Genomic DNA, 27,344 nt, shown 5'->3' with positions numbered 1-27,344 from the left:
ATGCTGCAATATAAATCCACAGGGGATTTTCAAAAAGAAAATTCACTTATGAAGAAAGACTTCTACAGGTCCTGGGACTGCCTTTCATGAATAGTTGCTTTACTCTCCAAGCTCCAACAGAGAAAGGCCAAATTAAATGATAACTGAAAGGTAGGCATAAAGCCTGCATGTTCATGAAATCGAGAATCATCCACTGTACTGAAGCATAAAGCTACAGAGGCCTTCCCCAAAACTGATTTGCCAATATTGAAGGTGTAGCATGTACTTATCCATTCCACTCTCAGCTTTGTCATCTGGTACGGCTTGTTGTCCTAAACAAAGGCTACGAGACAATGTTGAGTGGGTGGGGTAGTCCAGATCAATTATGACTTATAGAGCACCTAAATCTAAGCCCGAGACTGTGTGTAAATCCATTGTCTAGCTGCATTGAAATCCATCCAAGACTGTCTGGCCGCATTAAATGTGGCCAAAAGAGCTGGGAATCAAACCTGGTGAACAGATGACCATATGAAAAAACAGACCTTACTTGCAAAAATTCTGACAACGGGGACACCAACAAACCAGAGCCACTTCTAGAGTCATTTCACATTCACCTCAGTCAAACCACAAGAACTAAAGGAGAAGACAAAACTAAACAGTGCAAAGGAGTGAAATGTAAAAACAGTGCTCACCTTGTTTCTTCCTACCCTTCTTGGCGGGTGTGGCCTTCTTTACAGGCTCAGATTTCTTTATGGGCTCTGCCTTTTTAGTGAGCTCCGTCTTTTTTGCAGACTCAACCTTCTTGGCAGGCTCGGCCTTCTTAGCAGGTTCGGCCTTTTTAGCAGGCTCGGCCTTTTTAGCAGGCTCGGCCTTTTTCGCAGTTTCAGCCTTCTTTGGGGCCTCAGCCTTCTTTGGTGGTTCGGCTTTCTTCTCAGGCTCCTCCTCAGATTCGTCTTCCTTGTCAACGCTGTTCTTCTCATTGGAGTCCTCTTTCTCATCAGACTCGTCCTTCTCATTTGATTTGTCCTTTTTGTCATCCTCATCCTTTTCATCAGAGTCATCTTTCTCGTCAGACTCATCCTTCTTGTCAGACTCGTCCTCATCAGACTCCTCTTTCTTTGCTACTTTCCTCCGCTTGGCAGGAGTGCTGGTCTTCTTTGCAGGCTTGGCCTTCTTGACTGGTTTCTTCTCTTCCTCCTCCTCCTCCTCCTCCTCCTCTTCACTTTCCACAGAATTCTATAAAAACAAAAACATCATCAGCTACTAGTTTCTGCTCGCCTTGGAGCAGTTACATACTGCAAAATATCATAAACACAACACGTCAAAAATGCAACAGCAGCAGAAGGAGACACATGCCTGAGTGAATGACTGATTTTATCACTGTACTGAAGAATGCTGCGGAATTAACTGGGCCAGAGCTACTTTGTGCACTTACACGAGTCAACTCTTACCGATAAGAAGACAGTGGCTCAGTTGAACTAAATACGGCAAAACATGCATTACTATCAAAAACATAAAGGGCACAAGCGAATAACTAATTACATACAACATTAGGGTATTTTAGCTGCCCAGAAGTCTATTGGCAATTTCCAATTGATTAGCACAAGTTGAGGAAACTCACGAAGTGCAGCATTATAAAACAGTGAGAATAGGTTTTTTTTTTTCACTGTTGCTGCAATGATCCAGCTCTTCAAAGAGCAGGCCCATGCAGAAAATGCGGAAACCAAACTCTCACAGAGCCGTTTTCAAAGCAGCTAACTTATTCTTGCTTTGATGAATGAGTGATCCCATCAACACTAAATGGTTAGCCACTCTAGAATTGACACACGAGAAGGTTCCAATGCAGGCAGATTACAAAAGACAAAGATAAAAAACAGTGCACCAAATTTACCTCGGACTCGACCTCAGACTCGTCTTCATCAGCGGGCCGCTTTCGAGCTGCCTTCCCCTGCAAGACCAGTCTCCTTAGTACTGTGCTGCACTAAACCACCAGCGAATAGTGTAGAACCCACCAAGAACCCTGTGGAACCACTTTATCAGCTACAAACGAAGATGACTAAGCACTGAAAGTTGCATGTTTTCAGTTCATTATGTGGCTGCAACAGGTTGCTGGGAACGCACTAAAAGTGCCAGAAAAAAATTTATCAGTGCGCAGGGCAAGAAAACAGCTTTAAATCGTGTAAAATTACTGCAGTTCGCGGAGCCCTAACTCGTCTTTCCCGCCACCGAACGCACATACAACTTGTTATTGCGTGTACAATTATATCATACGTAAAAAGTATCAGTGGGCCGCTAAAGTTCGAGGACAGACGACAAGATTTGCGCTTGCTCTGAAACAGTTTCCCGTCTGTTCTTGCTTTTCTTCGCTTGGTCACCGGTGTACACATTGTGCGACAGGGACACGCAGCCTGCGAGTGAGCCCCAACCGTAGACGAGCTACAGTATGGTGACTCAAGGCTCACCAGACAAATCGTCGCCTGAACGTCGTACGATTCAGACGCACCTTGAGCCGCATTTTGTGTCAGCGGTGATGGCAGACGGGCACACATGCAGCGTTCGCGACTCTCTGTGCAGTGTCCGCACCTGAGCACAAGTTCAGTTTGATGGAGCAGCAAGGCCAAGAACAAATTTCAGCCCCTTGCGACAGCCAGTTCATTATTGTGCAGGTTTCTGTGATGAGCTCTCTCGTAGCTAAAACTCTGTGCCCAAGATACCAACACCATTATGTGAGTGTACACTGCGATACTAGGCTCGGTCTGGCAGTGCAAATGGTGCTGTCATGCACTACTTGTGGCCCTATTGAGTCCCAGTGGTCCTCTCAAAAGGAAGTGCAAGGGTGTTTGATGTGAACATTCGCTCAACGCAAGTTCTTCAAGCAATAAAGAAAGGGCAGACAGCTCTGAACGATTTCTGGGCCACAATGAATGTGTCCCATCGTGGTTTACCCCACAAAGCATTCCAGGGCCACTTCAAGGGGCTTGTTAAGGAGGGACGCGGCTTTCGCATCGCGAAAAATGACCGAAAAATTGATTTTTCAGAAATCACATTTTCAGGTTTTATATCCCTTTCTCTACCTGATTCCAAAATATCTTCCCTGAAAACCGCTTAGAAGTGCTTTAAAAAAATTGTATCAGCCACGGCGACTAGAAGTTTTGCGGAAATCGCAAGCCACGATATCTCCGTAACGGCGCAACCGACCGCCGCCATCTTGGTCGCAACAGAAAGAGCCTTTCTTCAACTTTAAATCTGCCATCTTCCCGGCCTCCTCCAAGTGAAAACAACAGAAAAAGCAAAAGTTTCGAGGTCTCGCAGAGGTTCCTGATTGGCGGCGCGCGCCACGTGACAGCGGTGCGCAGCCCCGTTGGTCTTCGGAGTGGTTGCCCCTAGCAACGGCAGGCAAAGTGCCGCGCGTCGTCTGCTTTTCCCGCAGCTACCACAGCAGCTACGTTCTCCATCGCCCGTATCACGAGCCTCTCCATAGTTTCGGTAGCGGCTCCGAAGCTCCGTGGCGTAGTTTCGCGTTGGATCTCGGCTGTGATCATGGATAGGCGACGGCGCAAGAAGAAATACAAAACTTTGCATAAATTTGGCAGCCGTAAGCGCAAGTCTCCGATGCCCAAAAGTAAAGCGTCGTCAACAGCTTCCAGTGCTGATTCTGCTGATGTCCAGTGCGGCGCGGACATCGTGGACACGCAACAAAGCACCTCGCGCGCCAACATCTCGGACCGCCGCCGACGTATCTTGCGCGCCGACTCAGACCCGCGACCAAGCACTTCAGGCGCCGCCGAGTCGGACCCGCGACCAAGCACCTGACGCGCCGACAACTCGGACCTGCGACCAAGTACCTCGCGCATGGATGAAAATCAGTCGAGAATCGGCAGTACAATTGAGGCTCACTTGGAACCGCACTACATATCGATAGAAGCTTCTTGTGTGCGAGCCGAAACAATGCAAGCATCACTCAGTTCTGTTTCGGCGACCGAGAGAAAAACGAAGCTCACAGGTGAGAGCGGCCAAGGGTGAGCCGGTTCCAAAACATCCTCGAAAGCTTCCTCCTCATGTTTATCAGGCTTTACGTCCCATATATGAACATCTTTCAGACAAGAAACTGCTGCAACGTTGCCAGTGTGGTAAAACGCAAAATAACAATGAAAGCCTGCATTCAATGATCTGGGCACTGGCGCCAAAAGACAGGCACGCTTCTTTATTCATGGTGGAGGCTGCTGTGCCAGAGGCAGTATTAAAGTTCAATGCAGGCAATGCAAGGGCCTCAAAGGACATAATGAAAGAACTATGTCTAAATCCAAGCGAGCAAAGTCGCACCCGCATGGCCGAGAAAGATAGGCGTCGAATGGCAGCATCAGCCAAGAAGCACTAAGCATCAGAAGATTTGCGCCAGTCCCTCTAAAAGCGGCACACAGGGGCTGCGAGTCAGCAGGACTACATGCCTGGTGCCTACTGAGCTGTTCCAGCTGTAAATTTGTAAATAAGAGAGGGTTTTGCACGTTTTCTCACATTTCTCAAAACATGTTTTTGGGTCACTTCACTAGACTGTCGGAGTGATACCTGATGATCTAGAACAGCTAGAGCACTAATTCTTTCTTTAGCAGAATTTCAAATTTGTGCACATGAATATTTCCATTTTATGAATTTTCTTTTGGTGTGGTAGCCTTAGGTCAAGGAAAGAATTTTGATCACCTGCAGAATGGCTAATTAAAATTTCATTTGAAAACTTTTTTGCAGCATTGCAGTTATTGCACATTATATTATCTAGCTATGCAATAATATTCACTTTCTGCTGAGCAGTTCTTTTTTCCATTGTCTCCAGAAAGAATAGAGTGGCAGCACTGTCAATCTCCTGAACTAATGGACCTACAAGAAAAATTATTGCATATTTGAAATCAGCACAAAAAACTATGTAAGCTTGTTTATTTTCATCAGATTTGGCCATAAGATGCAGGAAATAATCTCCACAACGCATGTCCCCCCTTAAAGACAGCCTTGAAATGTTTCTTTATCTTTCCATTATTTAATTATTTCACAATAACTACATGGCTCCATGCAGTGAAGCACAGTCATGTGCATGTTATGTTGGGCAAAAAATTATTACAGCACTAAAAAAAAATTAACACTGTCTTGGTGTAGATGAGACATTTCGGTAAACATGCAAAGTATTCCCAGCTCCCTATCGTGTTTTGTTACTGTGCCAGGCTTTCCACAAGCAAGGAACTCAAATTCTTATAAAACAAATACTAATCAAGATATCTTTATGAAATTTTAGATTTGTCTATTTATTGCAATGTGTGTGTGCCAAATTTCAGCCCTTTCTGTCAAAAAACAAGAAAGTTAGTTCTGGTCCCCTCCTCCTCCCTTAACTTAAAGGCAACAAGCAAGGAATGCATGAATGCGGAGAAGGCTGCCGTGTTTCTTCACATAGCCAATCAAAAGGCCATCGACATGTTCAACACCTTTCGCCCAACGTCAACACAACAGGAGCACTAAGATGCCATCATTCAGAACTTCGCAGACTGCTGCATACCGCAGCGCAATAAGACGTCTGAAAGTGAACGTTTCGTTCCCAAATCCGGAAAGAGGAACCGTTTGACAAATTGCTGCAAGATCTTCAGATAAAAGAAGAGACATGTAATTTTAGAAGCCTGAGAGACCCGCTAATATGCGACCAGCTTGTGTTGAACAAAAGATAGGAATAGACTTTTGAAAAGGTGATGAGCTTGAAGCAAGTCAGACGCAAGTCTGGGATAAAAAAGAACAAGCAGCGAAAGTGTGTGATGTTAAGAAACGCGTTCCGAGGAGCACGAGACACGTACGGCACAGACGTGTTTGAGCGATGCGTTCTGGAACACCCTGCACGTCAAAGCACATTTTGCAACAAACATCAACCACACAGACGATGTCCAACATGGAAAAAAGCCTGCAAAAGTCACGGAAAGCAAAATCATTTTGCTGTTTGCTGCAAACCCAGAAACATAGTGGCAGTTGACCGTCTTAGTGATGCATTTGAACAAGAAAGTGAGTTCAAGTTATTCACAGTGGGAATCAGCAGCCTAGCGAACGATATAGGACATGACTGGTTAATTGACGCTAGAGTGGGAAGACAGACAGTGACCTTCAAAGTTGACACTGGAACTCGAGCAAATTTATTGCCGCGTTCTGTTTGAAAAACTTGGCCATGCGACGAAGATATGCCCTAACAAGATGCTGCTGACAAGCTAAGAAGGAATTATCACCGAGTACTTTGGGACCGGCTCTTTACCGATTTCGGTTGGTGATAAAGTACAAGTTAATTTTTCAGCGTAAAAAAGGGCAAGTAGGCACTGTTGGGACTTTCGACACGTGAGCGTCTCGGTGTTCTATATTGCGCTCACGCAATTTCAAGTCAGCCAAATCTGAAGGAACACATTGCAGTGAAATTTCCAGACTTGCTCAAGGGTCCTGGATGCGTCAAGGGACATTACTCTATGTAGCTGAAGAAAACAGCAAGGCCCGAAGCTGTACCTGCAAGACATATTCCACATGCAAGGCAGGCTGTGCTCCGCGTGGAAGCCAAAGGCATCATAATGAATATGGAGGAGCCTGCGGACTGGGTGAGTCCGCTTGTTATTGTTGAAAAGGCGGTGGCATCCACATATGCATGAATCCGTGACATACAAATGAAAGAGGATATCAAGGGAGAGTTGGCTGGCGATACTTATTTCAGCAAACTTGACACCAATTGTGGATTTTACCAGATACCATTAGACGAACGGTCGTCCAAAATATGTACTTTCAGTACACCGTATGGCTGTTACAGGTGCCCGAGACTACCGTTTGGCATGAGGTCTGCATCACAGATATTTCAAAGGGAAATCAGTCAAGCACTGGACAGACTGTCTGGCCTAAGAGTATACATAGACTATGTATTGGTCCGAGGCACTACAAAGGCCGAACATGACCGCCGTTCAAGGGCAGTGCTTAGGCGACAAGCTGGTTTCTCTGAGAACCAAGAAAAGTGCATCTTTGGTGCCCAAGAAGTCAAGTTTCTTGGAGACGTACTCACGAGGGAAGGACTTAAGGGGGAACGTGGCCCTCGAAAACCGAAAGATAGCGAAAAAGTTGATTTTTTGAAAAACAACCTTTTTTGGTTGCATGTCTCATAAACTACCTGTTCTGTAATTATCAGCACCCAATTCAACTGCAAAGTGTAAAAAAACACACACACACACGCTTTTGAGGCCACCACGGCCTACAAAACGCATGCAAATGCTGAAATGAAGTCAAACTTCGCACACGTGCCGTTCCCAGCCCATGCTGCATGCCCGTGCCATCTTGGTGACGTTTTGACCATGAATTCTTTGTCTCTGTTTTCCCGCCTTGCGATGCGGAGTGGATTGGCCAGAGCAGTGCGTTCAAATCCCACAACTTAAAGCGTGCCTGCCATTGGCTGCTGCGCGGGCGGCGGCGGCAGCTGCTCTGTTTCATGCCGCGACCGCCGCGCTCGTGTCATTGTTGCCTTTTGCTCTGTCCGCCTCAACAGACGCCTGCTTGCGAGATGCTCATCGCCTTGTGCGATCTTTTAGATTATTTTCTCAGCTTCTTCTTTTTTGCTTGTTCTTTGCTGCACGCGATGCCGGCAACAAGCCTAAGACAGTGCAGATGTTTGGTGCACGAAAGCGCGATGTGCGACTTGTACGAGCATTGAACTTCCGGTCTTCCGCAGCGAGTCATGAGCGAGTGTTGATGGCGTAGACACTTTCAGTGGCAAAACTGTGCTGTCGGCTGTCACTGGTCGAAAATCCGACACATTGAATGTACCTGGAGCCGCAAGCGCTAATTATAAGCGCCCCAGGAGCTTTCTAATAAAAAAACACGTGTTGAACCTTAAGGCCTGCTTTCTCATAATAGATTTTTTCGCTAGTAGTGGTGCTGGGAAAAGCGATATTTCAAGAACTGGTCTTCAGATTCGTGTGCAGTTTTTTTTAAATTCTGTCCCTGAATGACTTTACCAGGGGGTAATAAGCTTCTTTTTTTGAAAGCTGGTGCAGTTAATTTATAATAAGCAAGTAATTTTTTGTGAATGTGATCATTACTGGCTACATAAAATTCAAAGTAGTGTTAAAATTTTTTGGAGCGTAAATTAAAGAAAAGGGCTTTGTAGCCTCCTGGAATATTTAACAAGGGATCATCACAGTGAATTTCAGCTTCCTACGAGGTCCTGGCATTTCTCCAGGCTCTTCCTCAGGCATATACATGAACCACCTAGCTAGACCTCAATAACTCGGGAACTAATAATAAACACATCTTCATAGAACTTTGCAGTTCCTCATAGTTCGGTGGTGTGAACGTACCCTGAAAGTTTCATCCAGATATCTTGAAAAGAAAGTTCGGTTTCCTGGGTAGCCTCACACCTTAAGGCAGATGAAAAGCTTATTCAGTGTGTTGCTAACTTTCCAACCCTGTCGTCCACGCAGGAAGTGCCACGGCTGTTGGGAGCAGCAAATTATTTCGGAAAGTATTCCCAGCTTGTCAGAAAAGACAGCCGCACTTTACATTATAATCTGCCCGAACACATGCTTCAAGTGGAACAACATTCATGGGAGAGAGTGGGAAAACCTGCGTATCTTGTTGACTACAACACCCATTCCAGCAGTCTTCGACCCGCAAAGGCCAATCAAGATAAGTACAGATGCGTCAAGCACAGCTCTGGCAGCCGCACAGTTGCAAAGGCATGATAAATGCTGGCAACTGGTGGCGCAAGGTTCGCGTGCACTTGCAGAAACTGAAACAAGGTGTGCCTAGATTGAAAGAGAGATCCTAGGGATCACCTTTGGGTGTGAAAGCTTCTGAAAGTTCATTGTTGGCACTTTGTGGAAACTGATCATCAGCACTGTTGGCAATCGCAAAGAAGGACATCGCAGAAATGCCACCTTGTTTACAGCGATTTTATTTTTTTTCGACTGATGCGACTTGTACTTCTTGCCCGGCAAAGGGCTGATACTAGCCAATTCTTTGTCCCGGATAGCAGCTCCCGAGAGTATTCGAACTAACGAAGGTGAAGACGTTAGGATAAATACAACACCAATACTTGCAAATATCATAAGCAAACATACTAAGCAAAAACTGAACAAATGCAAAATGACAATGAACTGAATGAATGAACCTAAAGCGGCAGTAGAAACCAAAAAAGAGAGAGAAAAAAAAAAAGCATCAACAAGCGAAAAATAGTTCTATCAACTATCAATAACACCCCCTCTCCCCCTCCTCCAAACCGCCGCGCGGATGTAAGCTTTTCGCTACCTTCGCTGAGGCAGCTCGAAAAGTTGGGCCACTCTCGGAGGCCGGGCAACTCGACACAAGCGACAGTGCCATCGCCATCAATGCTCCACACAGGCAAGGGGAAAAAAAAGAAAAGAAAAAAGCCACATCTCCCCATTTTGCAAGCAACGTGCAGTTCGTGTGGTCGCGTGTTCCGCAATGGGGAAGTACGGGAGCTACATGGCTCCATTTACACTGAAAGCTGTGCAGTATGCACTCAAGCAGGTGTTCCGTGCTGCAAGCAGACATTTTAGTGTCGGAGAAACAAGCATTTGTTACTGGCGAGGTCAGCAAGAAATACTTCAGGCCACCAAGAAGTCGTGACGGGCCTTCCGCGGTGCAAAGTCCGGAAAGTATCCGCAAGTGGAAGAGCAACTCGTTCAACACTTACGGGGCCTTCGACAGGACGGTTGTGCAGTGTCACACAGTGCAGACTGAGGCGCGCAGAATTGCCTGAGCGCAGGGCATCGATTTCAAAGCAAGCTCCGAATGCACAACGCGCTTCATGCGACGCCATGGACTTACCCTGAGAAAACGCACAACGTTGTGCCAGCACTTGCCCTCAGCGTACAAGGAAAAGGTACTGGAGTTTCACCGTATTGTTATACAGCTCTGGCAGCAAAAGAACTTCATTTTGTCCCAGATTGGGAATGCAGATCAAACCCACCTCTGTTTCGACATGCCGAGAAACACAACTGTAGAGGAGAAAGGTGCACGAAGTGTGCATATTCGAACATCCGGCGCAGAAAAAGAAAGATGTACTGTGATGTTGGCAGTGACTGCGGATGGGCGCAAACTACCGCCTTATGTTATTTTTAAGAGAAAGACGCTCCCCTCGAGACATCTACGTGAGGGTCCCGGAGAAAGGTTGGATGTCCGCGGAGTTGATAGTGGGCTGGGTCAAGACCTCTGGGGCCGGTGGACAAGGCGGCCTGTTGTATCCGGCCATGCTCATTTTGGACAGTTTTCGTGGGCACCTTGTAGAACGGGTACAAGAGAAGTTGTTAGAGCTGCGCACGGATATTGCTGTGATTCCGGGAGGCCTCACTTCGGTACTGCAACCTTTCGACGTGTCCTTAAATAAGCCTTTTAAGGACAGCGTCAACTAACTCCAGGTGGCAAAATTAAGAGGCTGCCTATGGAAATTTTGTGCAGATGGATCGTAGAAGCTTGGCGAGAGATCTCTGATGATGTCATCAGGAAAAGTTTCAAGAAGACGGGGATCTCCAACGCACTGGATGCGAGCGAAGACATGTTGTGGAGCTCAGACAAAGACGACGAGTCTCCACCAAGGCGATGAGTATGTGCTCTCCGACTCGGACTCTGAATAGGGGAAGGAGAGGAGCACGACATGTCTTAATAAATTTGATATGTGTGTGCAGTCAACTCTCTCGCCTGTTCATTTAAAGGTAAGTAGGTAGCTTTTATTTTTCCTTTTATACTGGATTTATTGGTAAATTATGTGGGAGTAGCCATATTCCTGACATATGTTCAAATTTAAAGCGCAAGAATGCGACTTGAAAAAATTTCGTAAATTTTACCCCGCGTATAGGCACACCTAGGACTTTAAGCCGGACTTTCTGGAAAAACAAAAGTGCGCCTATTATGCAAGTAAATACGGTATGTGGATGACATATTCATGAAAGGCTGCAAAGTGGTTATCCCCCCCAAAATGTGTAGACAGATGCTGAATCGCCTTCATGAGTGGCATCTGGGCATAAATAATATGAAGGCGAGGGCACGGCTACTGATGTTCTGGCTCGGAATGCAGAAGCATATAGAGGAAGTGACCTCAAAGTGCAGCGCTTGCTGTTTGGCTTATTGTCAACCAGAAGAGCCAGTCATCAAGAGCCCTGCACAATCGATATCTATGACCATGTAGGGACTGCTTAATTAATTGTCTATGATGCGTACTCAAATTACCCAGAGGTGGAACATCTAACGCACACCTCAAGTGAAAGTGTGATCAAGAACCTTGTATTGGTTTCTGCTCGGCATGGCATTCCGCTAGAAGTTTAGAGCGACGGAGGTCCACAATTCAGTTTGAGTGCGTTTCACGATTTTGCCTGTACGTACGATTTCAAGCATGTAGTCTCCAGTCCGAGGTCTCCCCATGCCAATAGCCTTGCCGAAAAAGGGGTGCAGATCGTCAAGCGTCTGCTAAAGAAGACCAGAGACGCTCGAGAGCCGTTCTGGATCAGCCTTCTGAGCCATCGCCCAGCTGAACTACTAATGGGGCGACAACTGCGCAGCTGCCATTTCCCTAATTTCGGGGTTTAGCCTGCAGTGGAGGTCAAGAAGCACATACAAAAACTTAGGCAAGCCACATCACTTCCTGTCCTCTCAAGGGGGGACAGGGCACGTATTCAGGATGACTCTGGATGGATAATCAAGGCAACAGTTCAAGATCAAGTAGCTCCACTGTATTCTAAGCAGATCCTATCTGCTTAGAACAGAAGACGGCCACACCCTGCTGCTTAACAGGCAGGACATCCGAAATACAAGAATTCGGGCCAAGAGATGTAAGCGTGGAGTATGAAGACCGGAGTAAAGTCCCAGATACTCTTAATGATGGCAGGCCAACCGCAACACAGCAGCCGGTGTCAACAGACAACTCACTTGATTGGAGTGTCTCACATGAGCCGATGAAACAGACCGGATCAGATGAGCCAAGAGACGCCGAAAATCAGTCTGGACAACATACATCTGATTACCAACATCGTCAGGCACATCTACGAAGGTCTACACGCATGAGACGTGCCCCAACCAGGCCTACGTACTCTGAAGACTATCAACAACTACCTTGCACTTTCATGTGCGAGTCTGTAAAAACGAAAAGAAAGGGGGTTTACTGAGGGGCCCAATTTTTATTAATCATATCATGAGAAGTCATATCATGTGTGTGTGTGTTTGGACATCAACTTACCTTATTTTATCTACTCTACGTTCCTTACGGAAGGGAAGATGTATCGATACGTGGCGTGGTATGCAGTGTGGTCTGGCCACTCTGGTCACACCCGCACAGTATCCAATAGCGTGCAACGCAATAAAGGTGGTTCTTCCAGTGCCAGTTGTAGTGTCAGTGTCATGTAAATCGAAGCGCTAGGTAGGCGGGAGCATGGTTAGATACAAACAGATAGATAGCCTCCTGAAAGTGCATGAAGTGCCATAAGAATGCCAATGAATTAAAAACCAACCGCTCAAAGGGTGCACTTGCTGTTTAACACTTTCCTGTCCGCGCCTATGCCCATCGACAGTATGTTGTCGATGGTTTCAACGTCGATTTTCTCCCGCTCGGAGCACTTATGGACAGCTAGCGCCATCCAGCGCATAAAAGGACAACTATTTTTCAAGTTTCGCTTTTGTGTTTCCTTTTTTAGCCGCGGGAGGGATTTTTAAAACGCCTTTTAATCACGCTTGACGAGCGCGCATAGTTTCGGATATGGCGTCGACGTCGCGCGCAGCTGCTCCTCGGAAACGGCGAGTTTCGACGGATTCCGATGAGTCTGCATCAGAATTTTGTGATGGTGGTAGCAGCGGAGACTCGGGAGATGATTTTGACTCATCAGACTTCAGCACGGACGGTGAAAGTGCGTCAAGTAGCCCCGGAACGTCGACAGGTATCCGCCGGTAAGTTTGGTTTTCCACTCCGAGCCATTTTATCGCGGCCGCGATCGGATCTAAAGACATGCGGCGTGTTCTAAAGGCTACGGCTCTTATCTGCAGGGTGTCAACGTCGTCTGGACAAGACCACTTGTCAGCGGCGGCACAAAGAGTGGAGTTTTGCGCGAGAAGATGGCCAGGAGTTGACCTCGGCACTGCGCTCCGTAGTTCCGCGCGACACTTCACAAGAGCCGTCGACTTCTTCGCGCTGTTCTTCACGGCGGAAATAATCACCGAGATATGCAACATGACAAATAAATATGCGTGGATGCATATTTTGGAGAAGCAATCATACAGTGAGAGAGACGGATCTTGGAAAGAAGTGACTCCCGATGAGATGAAGTTTATCGGACTGCTCATTTACATGGGTATTGTACAAGTGCCGCGCTTGCACCTCTACTGGAACACGTGGAAATTATTTTCTGGTCTTCTTCCACCTTCGGTAATGCCAAGAAATCGATTCAAAGAGTTGCTTACATTCCTGAGTGTGTCCGACCCTGAGAAGACAACTGCCGCATCCCATGGCAAGCTGCATCGCGTAGCTTCGCTGCGGAAGCACATCAACGCCTCATCCGCCCAATTTTTCCAACCTGATCGGAGCCTCTCCGTTGACGAGAGGATGGTAAAGTCCAAAGGCAGATCCGGAATTAGACAGTACATGCGGGACAAAGTTATTAAATGGGGATATAAATTCTGGGTTTTGGCGGACTCCAAATATGGTTACACTGTTCAGTTCAGTGTATACACAGGAAAGCGTGAAGCACCAAGCGCACGTGGGCTGGCATTCGATGTTGTGACGCGACTGGCAGAGGACTACCTAGATCAAGGCTACATCATTTATTTAGACAACTTTTACACTTCGACATCCTTGTTTGTACACTTGTTGGAGCGCAAGACGCTTGCTTGTGGCACAACGCGCAAGGATCATCGGGGCTTTCCAGCCGAGCTCAAGGACACCCAATGGGAAAAAAAAGCAAAGAGAGGAGATGTTCGCTGGCTACGGGACCAGGACGTTCTATATTTACAATGGAAGGACAAGCGTGTTGTTCACATGTCGACAGCCCCCACAACCAACAAATTCGCACTTGCAAAGCGCAGAAGGAAAACGAACAATAAGTGGGAAGAAGTATCGGTGAAAAAGCCAATGCTGATTGACAAGTACATTGTGGGCATGCTCGGCGTCGATAAATCGGACCAGCTGATTGGGACATACAATGTTCTGATGAAGTGCGTGCGCTGGTGGAAAACGCTGTTTTTCCACAGTATAGATATTGCTGTTGTCAACAGCTTTATTCTATTTGATGAGAACCGTCGGCAGCATCCCAAAGTGCCTGAATTGTCAAGAGGTTCGCGCTTTGATCAGTTCGCGTTCAGGCTAGAGCTGGTGGAGCAGCTCATAGGACTTGATGAGCAACAACATCCAGACCCCAAGGCTCCTCCTGCTGTTCCCGCTACATGCGCCCCTAAGGATCAACAGCACAAGCCCCAGAAGCTACAAAGATACAGGAACTGATAATTGTGCTATCAAGAACGGAAAGTGGAACAAAAAACGAACGTTTTCTGCGAGACGTGCTCCACAAACTTGTGCTTCACCACATCACGCAACTGCTTTGTGCGGTGGCACGACAGCCACTAGGGATAACATTTTCCTTTGTAAAAAAATAACTTGTACAGATAGAAAATTTATATTTGCAGGAATGTTGTATATGGCCTGTCCCTTCAAAATGTATATTTTGAATTTTCTTTATGTTGTCTTGGTGCAAAGCAGCATCGACGTTCTCGCGGAGTTTTCTCGTTTTTGTTACAAATTTTTTATTAAGTGATTTTTTTTTCAATTGGTAATAAATGTTTGCTTTCAAACAATATCATTAAAAAGCGCATTCCCTCTTCTACAAATTGATACTAAACATTTTAATATCAAACATTTGGTGTAGCAGCAAAAGAAATGTTTACTAGACCACCCGAAAAGTGCTTATTTTCCCACGGACAGGAAAGTGTTAACCTGATAAGAAAAGCATACACAAGCCACACAAAAGCCACAACACTTAATCCTAAGGGTCAGGATGGTTTGTATATAAAGCTTCCATTTTCAGTCTTGCATGGTGAAGTGTTACCTCACTGTGAACCTTTGCGTTTGTTACCCAAAAACCATGTAGAATATGGTCCTTCAAAGACTGAGCAGCACAAAATACAGAGAACGGGGTTGAGGAGCACACCTTCTTTTCTGCCTTGGGAGTCCCAGTCTTTCGTTTCTTGGTCTGGCCCTTGCCAGTGGAAGCAGGTGTCGTAGACTTTCCTGCAATACAGTGAAGCAATGATACACCCACTAATTAGATCGGTGCCGCAGGTCCCTCACTTTTTCTTCACACATTACATATGCACATGCCCGGTGGCTATCGTCTACACGCAAGACATGGAAAACTTGTTGCACTTTTTTATGAAGAATGTACTCCCAAAACATTTATAATAATCTAAGAAATGGCAATCACATGAAGCATACTTCTAAAGAACTTCAGCATGTTATTGAAGACACCAAATTGTATTATGATTGCAGTTTATTGCCAACCAAAATGTGTTCCCTGTGGTTACCACCTTAAGGGGGGACGCGGCTTTCGCATCGCCAAAAATTGCCAAAAAATCTATTTTTTTTTAAAATCACATTTTCAGTTTTTATAACCCTTTTTCTATCTGATACCCAAATATCATCACTGTAAACCACTTAGAAGTGCTCTAAAAAATTCGTCTTATCAGCCAAGGTGGCGAAAAATCTCGCGGAAATCAAGAAAGAACAGCGTTTTTCAAGCCGCGATATCTCCGGAACGGCGCGACCGAGTGCCGCCATCTTGCTCTCGTTGGAAAGCGCATTTCTCCGTCTTCAAATATGCCCCTTCAGCGATCTCCTCCATACAGAAAGAAGCGCACAAAAAGCAAATGATTGAGGGTCGTGCCGGAGTCTGCGATTGGCTGCGGCCGCCACGTGACTCCCGCGTGGTTCGCCGTTGGTCTGGCGCTCGCATCGTCTGCTCGGCTCTTTGCACCTCGCGAGTCTGGACGTCTCCACTCACCATAATCTTGACGTGTCAAAACAGGCGCTACGCACACATAGCGGTAGCGTGGGCAGATCCCTATGGTTGTGGACGTTTCAGACTCGCGGCTAAGCATTCCGAGCATCGGCGACGCGAACTTCGCGACCAAGATCCACGTGCGGAATCCTCGGACATGCGGCTAAGCCTTTCAGCCCTCGGTGTTTCGGAATTCTTGACTAAACATATCACGCATGCAATACTCGGACACGCGGCTAAACATTTCGCGCATAGGGAGTCTCCGACTCGGCGATCATGCACATCGCGCACGGATTTCTCGGACCCTAACCTAAGCATTTCGTGCATCGGCGCCTCCGACTGCGTGAATAAGCGCGTCGAGTGTAGACTCCTCGAGCCCGCGACTAGGCATTTCGCGCGTCGGCACCTTGGACTGCGCGAATAAGCACATTGAGGGTCGACTCATCGAGCCTGCAACTAGGCTTTCGCGCGTCGGCACCTCCGACTGTGCGAATAAGCGCATCGAGGGTTGACTCCTCGAGCCCGCAACTAGGCATTTTGCGCGTCGGCACCTCAGACTGTGCGATTAGGTACTTCGCGCGTCGGCACCTCGAACTGCGCGACTAAGCACATCGCGCGTCAGCTACTTGTATCTGCGGCTAGGCATATCACACATCGGCACCTCGGACCCGCAACCAAGCTTATTGCACGTTCACTTTATTATCATATTGTCAGGATAGCTTGTAACAATATCTATCATACTGCCCCTTCATAAAGAGAACCCCATCATGAGCTATGTTCACTAGGCCCCTTGGGCTGGCACAGACACCTGGCTGCAGAAGTGATCGAGGCATCATACAAAAGTAAAATTCTGGAAAGCACCTAGCAGCTGCATATCTATCACTGGCTCTCTGATCCTAAGTTCTACAGCCATTGTCAAGTAAAGATGACTTGGGAGGCTGCTGACACTCAGAGCCTTCATTCAGTAACATGGTCAATTCTACCACACACACACACACACACCCACACACACACACACACACACACACACACACACATACAAAAAAAAAAAAAAAAGCCTCACTGCTTGTACTGGATATTGCTATCAATCGGGCAACCTGCGGGTACAGGCTGTCTGAATGTACACTGGAACTATATTTCTGCCCACACAGAGTTCTGCACGTCACTTGGTTTGAAACCTAGGCACCATGCTCTTTGTAGAGCAGCAGCAGCAAAGAATGCCCTATAGAAAGAAAGAAAAAGGGTGGGGGGAAGCACCTCAGACCAGAGGCCTCATGTACAAGAAGCCCCACATCACAAAACATCCCAAAGACTACAAATTTGGTGCCTTTTAGAGAACTGAAGAGAAGGTGAAACTTTGACAGCCGTTTTCTCAGAACTGTTTTTTGCCTTTCTGCTCAGTTTCTGGAGCTGATTTCTTTGTTACTGTTTAACATATTCCGACTCCGTTTTTTTTTTGTCACATTCTTTGTGCTGCAGTGCAGGTCGTGACATTCTCGCTTTCTTATCTTGGCCCTTTGTAAGTTTATGATGTGGCTATTCCAACTACCCTGGAAGTGTGCTTGATGTGAAGGTAACATAAATATGGCAGTCCAAAAAAAATTTGTGTTCATTTTTTTTAGTGCGCTGATAATTTTTTGCTCAACATAACATGCACATGACTGTGTTTCACTGCATGGAGCCATGTAGTTATTGTGAAATAAATAAATAATGGAAAGATAAAGAAACATTTCAAGACTGCCTTTAAGTACAGCACAGCTTGTGGATCGTAGCAAAACAAACTGGACCAAAATCGGTCCAGCCATTGTTGTGCTACGCTTTCCACGAGCAAGGTGATTGACAAAAAAAGTGCAATTGAGAAAACTGGCTGCAAAGTTTTAAAAGCACTGCAAATTTGTTAAAAAGCACCAGGGCTGCAATATTTTGAATAATTGCTGTCAGGCATCTTCTTACACCTCTGCCTCTTTGTTTGGTGGGCTTTGTATGCCTTCTTCAGGCGTTCTTTATCCTTTTCTTGAGCCCTCTGGAGGAGTGCATGACCACCATTTTCATTGCCAGACCGAGCCTAGTATCACAGTGTACACCCACAGAACGTTGTTAGCATCTTGGGCACAGAGTTATCAAAGAGTTCATGGCGGAAACCTGCATAATAATGAACTCACAGTCACAAGGGGCCGAACTTTGTTCTTGGCCTTGTTGGTCCATCAAACTGAACTTCCGCTTAATTGTGGACACTGCGCGAAGGGAGTCGCGAACGCTGCATGCCTGCGCTTCTGCAGTCACTACTGAGCCAAACCGCGGTTCGAGGCGCGTCTGAATCATGCGACGATTCGTCATGAGAGCCTTGGGTCACCATACTGTATGTAGCTCGTCGACGTTTGGGGCTCACTCACAGGCTGCGTGTCCCTGTCGCACGATGCGTCGGAAACGGTACACCGTTTCTGCCGGCGATGGTGGCCCGCATAGCCTCCAACGACGCGATCTCGGTTGCTGACTCATGCGGCCGTACGCACAGGTGCGAGAGCCTCAGTTGGCACGTCTTCCGGTGGCTTGGTTATCAGTGTGAATGTCACAGGGTGATTGTCGGGTTTGCTGCTGGAATCACACGGTGCAAGATAGCACGGCACGTTATCCGCGTGTTCAGTCGGGTGCTCCGCTTCTCCCACTGGCCGCCGTCGTTTTCTCACTGTAGGAGGCTTGCGCTTCCGTTTTTCAAAGGCACGCTTCGTTGAAACTTTTTTTTCGAACGAGCGACGATCCATCACTGACCTGGGAGCTTTTATAAATTCGAATTCTACGAGTGTCAAATGAAGAAAGACGCTGGCGTGGTTTTCAAAGCAGACAACTGCGGTCCGCTGTGGTTGCCGGCTGGCTCGCTGCTGCGGCAGCAGCCAATGGCGAGACGCCTTTCAACACGGCAACCAATCGGAGGCCCACTTTCACCGCAGGGCCCGTGTGACCGCCTCTCAACAGGGCTCGTGTGTTTGTTGCAAGATGACGACGACCGAAGAATTCAGAAACGAAATGGTGAAACTTCGAGCTTGCGAACGATACCAAGATGGCGGCGTTCGGTGGCGGGAAAGACTAGTTAGGGCTCCGCGAACTGCAGTGATTTTACGCGATTTAAAGCTGTTTTCTCGCCCTATGCACTGATAAATTAATTTTTTTTCGGGAATTTTTAGTGTGTTTTCAGCCAAACCATTTTGATACAATGTAGATTAGGCATTGCAGATACCGAAACGCATTGTTGCCAAAAAGCGTTCTTTTTTGAGATTTTTGCGATCCGATCCCCGCGTCCCCCCTAAGCAGGAAGGCGGCTCTTTCAAACGAGACCGAGATGACGGCGATAGACAGCATGAAACAGCAGCTGCATGACGGGAAGAAAGGGCCGTTTTGGGGTTCATTTTGGCTGGAATTCAGCCGGAACTCATTGCAGTAATTATTTTGCCTAAAATAGTCGTTCTAGAAACGAGAAACTTGGCAGATAGGTAGAAAAATAGTTGTAGATTTCAAAAATAACACTTTCAAAATCTATATTTCTTCACGATTTTTTTTTTTGTTTTTAAGACCCGTGTCGCCCCCTGAGGGGGGACCTGGGTCTTTGGGACCCAAAATCAGCCCAAAGATGGGAAGTCGTGATTGGCTCCAAGGACCACGAGTGCTCAAACGACGAAAACAGCCACCATTTTGTCTTAGTCACGCAATTGCGAAGCTGGATATGCTGGAGGTCTAACAAAGTTTCGTTCTGTGAATTGTTACGGGCGGAAACGTACGAGACCTAATAAACTTCCGAAAGCGATTCCGTCATCGCAGTCTGCACAGGATACCCAGCAGCTCGCCGCTGAAGCCGTACAGCCATCGAATGTCGACGCTTCAACTGCTTTGCCGGATCACGCATATCCACACGCTGGTTACACTCACATAAAACTTGAACATGGCTGTCCTAACTGAAGAGGAAGTGGATAAGAGCACATGAAAAAAATAAAATAAAATAAAGACTCTACACAAGATTGCATCTATGATGGCCACGGTGCGAAACATTCGGCGTTTCGTTGAAGACCCAACCACTGATAGTGCAACAGCTTCGGTCACGAAGCCCGCTGCTCCGCATGTTGTCGTCGGACTTGCAGAAGTGAACAATCTTCTGGGCATTTTCTTGTGTAATACTTGCGGTGGTTCTGCGTAGTGATCAGGATTACGCTCCCGCTATCAAACTGACTGTGGTTTGGGAGATCTGCGGTGAAGTTGCGTCGGGATGGAGCTTACTGAGAATTGAGGGCTAGAAAACGTGTAATCCTTTTGAATCTGCTGTTACAGGCTGCGGTCACCTGAGCCGATTGCTCCTGGGTCCCCGGATCCTGCGAGCTGACCGACCCCGATCGCCTGCCTCTTCCCTGGCCTACTGCAACCCTTCTGAGGCCAAACTTGGATGAAATCGGCGCTTCAATCTGACAACACGGAACTTCGACATCGACACGTGGCTTCAGCTGTTGTGCATATAATCGCCAGCCTTCATCCGCCTGCTTTGGGTACGGCGCCGCATCTGGGATGGGTGACTTAGGTCGTCTGCTGTTACAGGTTAGTTATATGAGGGGTGCCTCCTGTACCAAGTGCAGTCATTCCTGTCTTATTGCGGTGTCGTGCCCACCAGAGCTTTACAATGAATTGAGGCGATTGCTGTGTATTCCGTACAACCTGTGTTCTGACGTCCTAAACATATTGCTTATGCTGTCGGGCGATGTTGAATTGAACCCGGGCCCCATGAGTAAAGCGGAAGCTGACGCCTTTGCTTCGGCCTTAAAAAGCATTGACAAACTAGTAGCTGATCATACCACAACGTTAGCTCATCTGAAAAAAGTAAGTGACGAGCAAGAAACGGCTAAATATCAGATCAAGTTACTTAACGCTAAAGTCGCTGCCCTCGAGGCAACGATTGCATTGCAGCAAAACACCGAAGGTCCTACTGACGACGGCCTGCTCAAGGTTTCACATCAGTTGGCAGAAATTACGTCTCGTTGCGACGATGCTGAAAACAGGCAGCGACGATGAAATCTTCTCTTTTTTGGGATTGAAGATAATGTGGAAGAAGAATGGGCCAAGGCTGAGGAAAAATTAATAAGCTTTTGCTCTGAACGGTTAGAAATAACGACCACTAGTCCACAATTCGAGCGTGTTCACAGGCTCGGCAAGTGAAGGAAAGGCTCGAAGGCTCGAAGGAAAGAACAGACGGATTATCGCAAAACTAACCTTCTTCAAAGAGAAGCAGCAGATTTTGTCTTCGGCACAAAAAATGAAAGAAACGACATTTTCCATCAGCGAAGATTTTTCTCCAGCGACACGACAAGCAAGGTGAAAATTGGTGGGGTTTGCCAAAGCCCGAAACAAGCCTTTTAAAGTATCACTCAACTGTCTGCATATTAACAAAAACACCTACATATATAATATTAACACTGACTCAGTTGTTTTAGCTAGCAGATAGCTAAAGTTTAACACGTCCATGCAAGATCTGAATAAAGCTGAGTCACATCAAGCCATTTGCTCATTATTGATATCATCTTGTAATATTCGCAGCCTACTACCGAAACGCGATTTGGTCTGTTCTTTCCTCGACAACAGTGACTGCGACATACTTGCCCTTACCAAAACGTGGCTATACCCTGACATCACCGATAGCGGAATTCTGCTTGATAGTAACAATTTTCACACATACCGAAATGACCGTACAAATAGGCGAGGCGGAGGTGTTCTTCTTGCAATAAAAAATACTCTACAATCATACGTAATCAATGCACACTCTAACATAGAAATTATCTGGGTAGCCTGCAAAACCAAGTTTTCCACTCTGCTCATCGGCAATTGTTACCGACCTCCTGACTGTAGCCATTCATTTGTGAACGAACTGCGCAGCAGCATCACTGAGGCTATCAAGATATGTCACACCGATGCCATTTACATTTTCGACGACTTTAATTTTCCTACAATAGACTGAAACCAGTTGTCTTCCCCCTGCCGCATGTCCACAGAATTTATCTACCTAACCTTAGATTTTAACTTGTTTCAAATAGTGAAATAACCCACTCGCGGTTCAAATATCCTCGACCTAATCCTTACGACGGCTCCTGAAACAGTAGGTGCCCTACTACACAAGGACGGTTTTAGTGATCACAAACTCCTTCAAGTTTCCCTTAACATTCCACCACCATTCTCCGGCAGAGACAGCAAAAAAATTCGCGATTACAGTAAAGCCAACTACAGCAAAATTAACGCCGAACTCGAAACCTTCTACACTGACACATTCCTACCATCCTTCGACAGTCGTCCCATAGATGACAATTGGGTACTTTACCGAGACAAATTGTGTGCGCTAGCAAATCAGTACGTGCCAATAATAACAGTCAAAAATGATAAATCAAACCCCTGGTTTACAAAATCCCTCCAGCAGCTAAGAAACAAAAAGAAACGTTTACACTGCACAGCTAAACGACATAGCACGCCTTCCGCGTGGAAGGCATACAAAGATTTTATGATAACTTAGTGCTCCACAGTAGAATCTGCTAAACAGAAATATTTTTCTAGTGATTTACCTTCCCTTCTGAAATCTAACTCTAAGAAGTTTTGGAAACTTGTATCCCCCGAACACGATCCGCAACAGATATCTTTGCTAGACGACAATCATGTTCCACTTTCAGACAGTCATTGCACCTCGACATTTAGCACATTCTTTTCATCTGTTTTCACCCGGGAAGACCATTTTGACATTCCATACGTATCCGATTTTGACTTCCCATATATGGATCTGATCGAAATAACTGGAGAGGGCATAATACTTCTAATTAAAAACCTTAAATTATCCATTTCAGCCAGAATTGACAATATTAACTCTAAAATTCTTAAGAACACTGTCTCCATCTCTGCTAACATTTTATACGACCTTTTCAGGCAATCTTTAGTGACCAGGTCAACTTCCCTCCGATCGTAAAATCGGTAAAATAGTGCCTGTGTTCAAAGCCGGTGATAAACATACTCCCCAAAGCTACCGTCCAATTTCTTTAACTTGCATCTGCTGCAAACTTCTTGAACACATAATCGCTTCTCATGTTTACCGACACTTAGAATCTAACAATTTCGTTTTTAACAACCAACACGGATTCAGGAAAGGTTTCTCTTGTGAAACCCAGCTAATAGAATTAAGTACAGAACTACATTGCAACATGAACAATAACCTCCAGACTGACTGTAATTTTCTTGATTTCTCAAAACCCTCTGATCGCGTCGCCCATTGCAGTCTGATTTCTAAATTATCTGCCCTTCGAGTGGACTCGCTAACCTTATCTTGGCTCCGTCACTTCCTTTCACTCGGCCAGCAGTTCACGGTTATTAACAATTTCCAATCCTCCCTTTCTCACGTAACTTCGGGCGTACCACAGGGGTGCGTCCTCGGCCCCCTGCTGTTTTTAATCTACATAAACGACTTGCCAGAAAACATTTCTTCCTCCATACGAATCTTCGCTGATGATTGCATCATATATCGTCCAATAACCTGTGCCGATGACCACTTAACGCTGCAAAACAACCTTTACCGCAATTAACAACTGGTGTAAAAAATGGCTTATGTCGCTGAATACAGAAAAATGCGAAATAATCTCCTTTACACGCAAGCAAAACATTTCCAACTACTGCTACACCATTAACAATTACCAACTGTAGTAGGCATCATCTTTAAGTACCTTGGTATTCATTTCACACCCAACCTCTCCTGGTCTCACCATATTACAACCATATGCGCAAAAGCTTTAAAATCTTTAGGATATTTACGTCGAAATTTACATAACTGTCTCACTCACGTTCGTCATCTAGCTTATCAGACCTTCGTTCGCCCACAGCTTGAATTCGCCGCATCTATCTGGTCCCCCTACCAAGATTATTTAATTAACATGCTTGAAACGGTTCAGAATAGGACCGCCCGTTTCATTTCACGCAATTATGACAACCATAACAGCATAACGCAAATTAAGCTCAATCTTTCTCTTGAACCCCGTAGTGCTCGTCGCGACATTGCCCTTTTATGCCTTTTTCACAAGTACGCATACAGCAACAGACCATTCCCACTTCATCTTGATGCTCCTTCCATCACATCACATCGGTTGCATAATCAGTTAAGTTTCACGCGATTATATGAGTCAACTTACACCTTGAACTCATCTGCTCTTCCTCGCGCGATACGTTTGTGGAATGGTCTTCCAGACAACATCGCATCCGAACCAGACCACGATAATTTCCGTCAACTCCTGCACTCTTTCTTTTCACAATAAAAACTTGCCACTAGTTTTTCCAATTTTGTTTTACTTCCGGTGCCATGTTCTGTATAGCACCCATGTATTTATTTATTTGTTATTTTGACAGCTTTAAGACCAAAGACATCCGGCATTTTTTGTACCACTACACGTGTATTTTCTTTCTTTTTTTTTTTCAGTTTCCCACTTTGTGCCCGGCTGCATTTCTTACATTGATAAATGTTTTTACTAAGCACGCCATTAGTTCCTGCGTTTTTATCATGCCCTACCATTGTGCGGCTTTTAAACCCTGCCAACTGTTCATGCGCCTAGATTCCGCATATTTGTCAGTCTATCTTTGGTCAAAGTTTCTTTTCTTGTTACTGTTGTCATTGTAATCGGTATACTTTTTAGTTCTTGTGTGCAGTTTTGCCATATGTATAATGCCAGCCAATATTTTTTTTTTCTCTTTGTGTTATCCTTTTTCCCGCCCAACCTTGTATTTGCCATGATACCACATTATCGATTCCTCTCCTTTGTGTTAAACTGCAAATTTGAGCCGTACGCTGTACACTGACAAGTTACTTTGTACTTTTTATTACCCCGCTTACTCAATGCCCTGTCAAGGGGCCTGTAAGGTATGTTCAATAAATAAATAAAAGTGAACGTACACGCAGTGCACTCAATGTCGTCGACCGGCAATGGCCAAGCTGCCATGAATTATACCTAGTGCCTGCTGATGGCCTTTGGTGCCATTTTTAAACCTTTCTTGCAATATATCAGTTGTGAAATGTTTTTTGTTTTCTCAAAACCACAATTTTGATGATGACGCCGTATTGGAAGTGCATTATCTCTGCTTCTACTTGTAATTCATTGTTTTTTTTTCCAAAAGGGCAACAAAGCTGTGGAGTGCAAATTTACGAAATAACGTTGTTGCATTTATTAGAAAATTTTTAAGAAAATGTTTCTTTTTTTAGCAGTTTGATGAACTTCTCTCACTGATGTTTGCAATGTTCTCATTTGATATAAAATTGGGTTAGAACACCTTATTACTTGCTTAGCTGCACTGTTTGTTAGTTCCACATCACTTTCGTATGTCAATATTTATTATGCCAAGTATAGTTTGGTATATGGCTCAGCTCCAAGCAAATTATGCAATAAAGCGGAATTTCTTCAATTTGTGAAAAGTTATTTACACTGCAAGAAAACTGGATGTATATTTAAAACTAGCACATTGAAATACAGTGGAACCCCGTTCATACGTTTTTCACCGGACCGAGGAAATAAAACGTAACAGCCGGGAAAACGCAACAGTGAGGAAAGCTCCGAAAATGAATGAAAAAAGTGCAGTTTCAACTATAGAGAATTTATTTCCACAGAGTGCGCTAAGAACTTTAAAAAGTCTAGAATGGTGGCTTGCCTTTTCTTTCGCTCACTAGAAATCGCGTTTCTCAATAGCTTGGAAGGCCGCATTGCTGTCAGCGTCGCTGTGAGGTGCGACGTACCTGCGGAGGAGGTCCAGAGCCGCGACGGCTTCTCCAAAGCTAGGATTTGGCAACTTCCCGGCATCATGCGGCTCGTGCTCCTCGTCGTCCCCGCGACACGGCAATGGCAATGGACGAAGGAATATCCGCAGGAAACTTTGCCCTCTTTGGCGTAATCATGCTAACGTGCTAACGATTGTTTAGTATTGCTGCGGAGCGCGCGCGTCCGAGCAGCCCGGTTGTGCACAGCGCGGCGTGGTTTCGCGAGAAATGTAAACAAGAGAGGAGAGTAGCGGAGCAACGCCAACTTCCGGCTTCCTTTAGCTATTCACAAAGAGTGACGTCAGGGCCTCTGCAGAGTTTCCTTCCTCCGTGAGTCGACCCGTCCAACCGCGTCCAACAAACCATACGGTGACCGTAATCACAGTGATGATATTGAGAGCATTTTACACGAATGGCCACCCAGTGGTGGCCTCTCGAACTTGCGTGCGGCTTTTTGCAGCCAGTTCCATAGCCAAGCCCAGCCAAGCCCAGCCAAGCCCGGTCAAAGCTCGTCAAAAGCGAAAATGGCGGCTGGAGCGCGTTGCCTATTTTGGCCCAGGCGGGTTCGGGTTGCGACGCATCATGCGGGAACGTTTTCACAGCTACTACGTAACAGCGGGTTCCTTATACATTGGATCCTATGGAAGCTATGCCGGGACCGGATGAAAACGACGTAGCAGCCGGGTTCTACTGTACTCCAGCAGAACTTTTTGTTGGGCTAGTTGGCGCATGTTACTGATGTACAGTTCAGGGTGTATTCCAAGTTCACATTTCCAAATTCTTCGAGTTTTCCAGGTTTTCCCTGAGCACCTTTGCAATATTCCCTAAATGAGCCAGAACTTTGTTCTATATGAAGGTAGGCTGACACCATGTTGCTCAGTGGTGTCACTCTCTAGTAAGCATGTTGAAACAAAAAAATGACTAAATCCAGTTTGAATAGTAAGGAGTAATATCTATTTCATTTAAAAAGAAAACAGAGGGCATAGTGGAAAAAATGGCAAAACCCATTTTAAATTGTGTCGCTATCAACTGATAGCAAGCTTATCGTTACGAGGCCTGAACTTTGTCACGACTAAGATTCTCCCTCTGCAGCTGGAAATTCAACCTCAACTGACCTGACATACTCTCAGCCCATACACAACATCTCAGTGTTGGGTTTCACTGCTTTAAAGAGTTCGTTTTGGTTTCAATGAGGGACACCTACATCTCGGTGTCAGCCAACACTTCGTTTTTTGAGCTCAAGCTCCTTTAAAGAGGCGGCGGCACACTTCCTTTCCCATTAATTCCTCGGTGCGTCGGTCCTTTCTGTTCTCATCCTCCTTCTGCCACGCGTTCACCCCATGGATCATTTGAAGCATCGCCTTGGTCAGTTGTACAGTCAACGTCCAATTTTTCGGACTCCCTAGGGGCCGAAAAAACATCCGAAAAATCAGGCAGTCCGCAAGAAAATGAATGCATGTCTTTAACTGCCCCTAAGGGGGGACGCGGCCCTTGAAAACCGAAAAATCGCGAAGTCGATTTTTGAAAAA

The 27,344-nt window shown here is 45.9% G+C and overlaps 1 protein-coding gene across 2 annotated transcripts in view; it reads right to left on the bottom strand.

The window, feature by feature from the left end:
* Positions 1–27,344, bottom strand: part of LOC126526952 (uncharacterized) — a 146,704-nt gene that overhangs the window by 30,842 nt on the left and 88,518 nt on the right. For both annotated transcript variants that reach the window (XM_050174662.2, XM_055068457.1), the window contains 3 exons: positions 15,171–15,250; positions 1,871–1,927; positions 672–1,215 (listed from right to left, as the gene is read on the bottom strand). In XM_050174662.2, coding sequence (XP_050030619.1) covers positions 672–1,215; positions 1,871–1,927; positions 15,171–15,250 — 681 coding nt within the window. The remainder of the gene's footprint in view (positions 1–671; positions 1,216–1,870; positions 1,928–15,170; positions 15,251–27,344) is intronic.

Source organism: Dermacentor andersoni, chromosome 9 (assembly GCF_023375885.2).
Source record: "Dermacentor andersoni chromosome 9, qqDerAnde1_hic_scaffold, whole genome shotgun sequence".
In the NCBI taxonomy this organism is placed as follows: Eukaryota; Metazoa; Arthropoda; class Arachnida; order Ixodida; family Ixodidae; genus Dermacentor; species Dermacentor andersoni.
Note: the sequence above shows the minus strand (reverse complement) of the source record. Positions and strands in the feature narration are given on the sequence as shown.